This window comes from Durio zibethinus, chromosome 26 (genome assembly GCF_047325235.1).
Source record: "Durio zibethinus cultivar Kanyao isolate XHJ-2024 chromosome 26, ASM4732523v1, whole genome shotgun sequence".
NCBI lineage: Eukaryota > Viridiplantae > Streptophyta > Magnoliopsida > Malvales > Malvaceae > Durio > Durio zibethinus.
The window spans coordinates 9,425,407-9,429,584 of NC_143187.1; the positions used below are offsets into that span (position 1 = coordinate 9,425,407).

At 34.2% G+C, this 4,178-nt stretch overlaps 1 protein-coding gene across 1 annotated transcript; it reads left to right on the plus strand.

The window, feature by feature from the left end:
• Positions 1-925: 925 nt before the first annotated feature.
• Positions 926-3,294, plus strand: LOC111318724 (NAC transcription factor 29-like). The gene is made up of 3 exons (XM_022921599.2): positions 926-1,781; positions 1,873-2,159; positions 2,488-3,294. The coding sequence occupies exons 1-3, from the start codon at positions 1,613-1,615 to the stop codon at positions 2,959-2,961; spliced, it is 930 nt and encodes a 309-aa protein (XP_022777334.2). The 5' UTR covers positions 926-1,612; the 3' UTR covers positions 2,962-3,294.
• Positions 3,295-4,178: the final 884 nt, after the last annotated feature.

Here is a 4,178-nt window from a genome sequence, read left to right on the forward strand (position 1 = left end):
TAGAACATCGTCTGTCGATGACAAGTGTCATCCGATTGTGCCCTCAAAAGGGTTCAAAGGGTTGTAGAGATATTTGATAAATACAAAGTCTGTTCCCTTAACTCCTGTAAGAAGAGTAATTGTGAGGCAAGTTCTTATCTTGGAATCAACTCCAGTGGCTCTCTGTCTTTTTCCACTCCGTACATGACAAACCGCATTCTTACAGAATGAGTTTACCTGTATTCAGATGGTTAATTGTGTTTGTAAGAATAAAAAAAGTATGAAAGTTTTGATGTCATGTAGCCAGTTCTGTCCTAGAGTTCTTTCTTTTCTTACACCAAATCTGATATTTGCTGATAACTCTCCTGCAATGATTTGCCTCAAACTGAGCTTGAAATAAAGTAATCAATAATCAGTCCTTTTCCCTTTCCTGGACCTCTTAAACTAAACACTAAAATTCATTTGACCATGTCTCATGAGGCAATAAAAACTAAACTAGTTGAGTCTTTCGTCTTGTTTCGACTTAATTTCCTAGTTGCGTATGTTATTTCCATACGGCTAAGGGAAATATGCTTCTTTGTCAGCTTGTAAATGGCATGCATCGATGCCGACATCCAATGACCCAGGAGCATTTAAATAATTGAATGCATGCAATGCCATGCATAACTTCATGTACTTTTCTGCAAGGACTTTAAACCTTTCATACTGTCAAAACCAGATTCAAAGTTATAGATTCATATTATGATCAGGTCATTTTCACTGATAGATAATAGCTCTCATTGCAAGTAATTGTAAAGGATATTCGCCGGCATCTGCTGTATGCCTGTATCTATTGTACCTGACTTTTTAAGATAATATAAATGTAAGAATTACAAGGAAAAGAATGAACGTCCTGTTAGCAGAAAATCCAATCTGTGACTAGAAGGGTATTACATTGCAACTTCGAGGAAGATAAAACTGAAAACCCTGCGTTGGCAAAAAAAAGGGGGGGGGGGGAAGATTTCGGATAGAATTATATATTCAAGCGCTGGTTTATTATATATTTGTGTTCATTAATGACAGGCCAATGCAACAGTACCTTGGTCTCAAGATGGAAAAACCATTATTTTAATAGTTGCAACCAATCAGTACGAGGATGTTTGACCTATGGATTTTGGTTGAAAACGCATTATATCTTGCAGATGGTTCATTCGAAACTCCAAAAACTTTCCTTATCCATTAGCCTTAAATAATGTATATTTCATGCAGCAAAGCCTCTCAGCTTAACAAAACCAAATACATTTGAAATTAAACCTGTTCTTTAAGTTTACATTGATGTTACCACTCTTCAGAACCAAATTGCACGGCAAGCAACAAAGAAATCGGCACCAACTTGTGAATGAAGCAGAGAAAATAACCATATCTTTTTAACTGCATGAAGGAGTATAACCGTGCATGTAAACCAAGTACAAAACAACATCCTGAATCCTACTATCAGATAACGACGACTATTATTTATGATTATTAAGTATGGTGGTCGCTCCAAGATCTTCACAAATTTATTTATTTAATTTCTTGTTTAGTTGTTTACCACCTTGTACAAATTCTAGTAGAAATACCAAGAAAGTGATTCGCAATATCTTCCCCCTACGAAATGTATGGAATGAACAGTGCTACCCTCCCACCAGGGTTCAGATTCCATCCTACAGATGAAGAGCTTATCGACCATTATCTAAAGCCTAAGGTTTCGCCTTCCTCAAATCCTCTAATCTCAATAATAGCTGATGTCAATATCTACAAGTTCAATCCCTGGGAACTTCCTGGTACTCCTTTGCTTGTCATCTGATATGATATCTTACATTCATCTTTGGCATTTACTTTATTTCATGTTTGTTTTTCTAATTATATTTACAGATAAGGCTTATTTTGGGGAGCATGAGTGGTTTTTCTTTAGTCCAAGAGATAGGAAGTATCCGAATGGAACGCGTCCGAACATAGCAGCTGCATCTGGCTACTGGAAAGCCACTGGGACTGATAAACCAATCATCACATCTATTGGATCACAATGTCTTGGAATGAAGAAAGCTCTTGTGTTTTACAAAGGGCGTCCTCCCAAAGGTGTAAAAACTGATTGGATGATGGTTGAGTATAGGCTTCTCGATTATTACTTTCTATCTCAGAGGCCTAAAGGATCGATGAGAGTAAGTCACTTTCTTCCCCAGTGAAAGACGTATATTTAAAAAAGATTTATGGATTAGCCGTGAACTCCAAATAAATTTCTTAAAACCACTTCATTAATGTAGAAAGCTTAATGGCCAGCCAGAGCGTCTGCAATTAAAATGCAGTCAGGGGTTAGGTGTTCTTCCAGGATATGGCAACAGACTTTGCTTTTGGATAGATGAATCCGTAGAAACCACTAACAAATATGCAATAGAGCTTATACCAAATAAGTCTGATATGTAACTATACAAATTTTCGAACCCACCCGAGAGCTTTGCTTTTAATCTATTCTGTTTCTTCTTTTTTTAGTTGGATGATTGGGTTCTATGCCGAGTCTGGCAGAAAATCAAAGTTCCTCGACAAATAGGAGGAAGAAACTGTGATAACAGTTCTAGCTGTTCCCCTCCATTCGCTTGTGGGTACTTACAAGGTCAAGAGATGATAACAGAGAACACCATTCCTCAAGGCAATGATAAATATCAGTTGGCTGCAGAGTATCAAATGGCTCCGCTGGAAAGTGAAGAACTGGATGAAAAGGGGTTCCAAGATGGCTCTGCAGAATACTCGCTCTCAACTCTTACATCAAACTCTCAAACAACCATTGATTCTAATGTCAAAGACGTGCTCAAATCTATTGAAAGGGTACTTTCTGTTGGAGCTTTGGATGAACTATTGTTATCACAACCAGGGAAAATGTTGAAGGCTGCTTCGACCTCAAGTAACACTGGCAACGCATCCGTTTTTCACAATTCTTCTCCGGCCCAGAGCTTCTCAGAGTTCTAATTTATACCATCCTCCTTGTCTGTGAAACATTTTTTCCTTTCTTTATTATTACAGAAGTCCCCTGAGTTCGAGGGTTTCATTACCAAACAAAGGGGAGGACTTATTATTCATAATAATAATTACGTTTGATTTTCTTTGCTACAACAAAGAGAATCAAAGTTATAAATTAGTAGTTTAAAAAGCAATGAAAAATGAAAGAGAGAATAACAGACAAGTGAGATTTTGTTGCTTCAAAGAGTTCTCCAATGTTTCAAAAAAAAAAAAGTTTTTTGAATGAAGAATTTTTATGTTTCAACTTTCAAATGACAAGTGGACAGGGCTGGAAAACCATGATCCCACGTTTTCTCTCAAATCTACATTAAACTAAATTAATTCTTTTTTTTTTTTTATAATGAATTGGATGTATGTATATCCCCTAAATAGTATGATGTTGTTACTTGCTAGTAACTTTTTTCTTTTTGAAGAAAGTTGATAGGATCGATTATCAATATATCAACCAAAAAAAAAAAAAAAAGAAATCTATATATGTTCCCTTTAATTGAACCCTTTAATTATTAATTAAAAAATAAAATTTAAAATTTTTGGTGCAAGTACCAAGAGGTTTCATTTTACATAAGTAATATTTTTGGTATATAATTAAATTGTTTTGACCTGGAAATTCAAATTCACTTTGTCTAAATTTGGTTTATAGTAAAAAAATGTAATAATTTATTAATAATTATATGATTTGTTTGTAAAATATTAAAATTTTAATTTCAATAATAAGATATCAAATTTTAACGATCTCATATATATATATATATGTAAAAGAAAATATGACATTTGTAAAAATTAAAAAAAAAGGGTTTCACCTTTTTCTAATGTCTATAACATAAAAAACCATTAGGATAAAAATTAATAATTTTATTATGTTATTAATTTATTTAATTTCAATTTCGATTCATTATTGTAAAGAATAAAGTCATAAAGTGAGTAAGAAATAAATAAGAAAGAATAAATTCCAAAATAAAAATAAATAAAAAAAGAAAAAGAAAATCCGGAAAGTAGCTTTGTTACCACGCTGTCGTTCAGGGTGTGAGACTACATCGTCTAAAAAGACCAAAACACCCTTACACTACACGGACAATAACCGAAAGAATCGCGTATATCAGCGTCATTTTACACCTCCATACCCACTTCTTATATCTTTTCCCACCCCAATTTTAAACCTCTCTTCC

What these genes read in the sequence shown, in the direction of transcription:
- LOC111318724 (XM_022921599.2), top strand. Translation starts at nt 1,613, where the DNA reads ATGTATGGAATGAACAGTGCTACCCTCCCACCAGGGTTCAGATTCCAT. An exon ending in CAATCCCTGGGAACTTCCTG is followed by an intron (nt 1,782 to 1,872) that starts GTACTCCTTTGC and finishes TTATATTTACAG; the next exon opens with ATAAGGCTTATTTTGGGGAG. An exon ending in GGCCTAAAGGATCGATGAGA is followed by an intron (nt 2,160 to 2,487) that starts GTAAGTCACTTT and finishes TTCTTTTTTTAG; the next exon opens with TTGGATGATTGGGTTCTATG.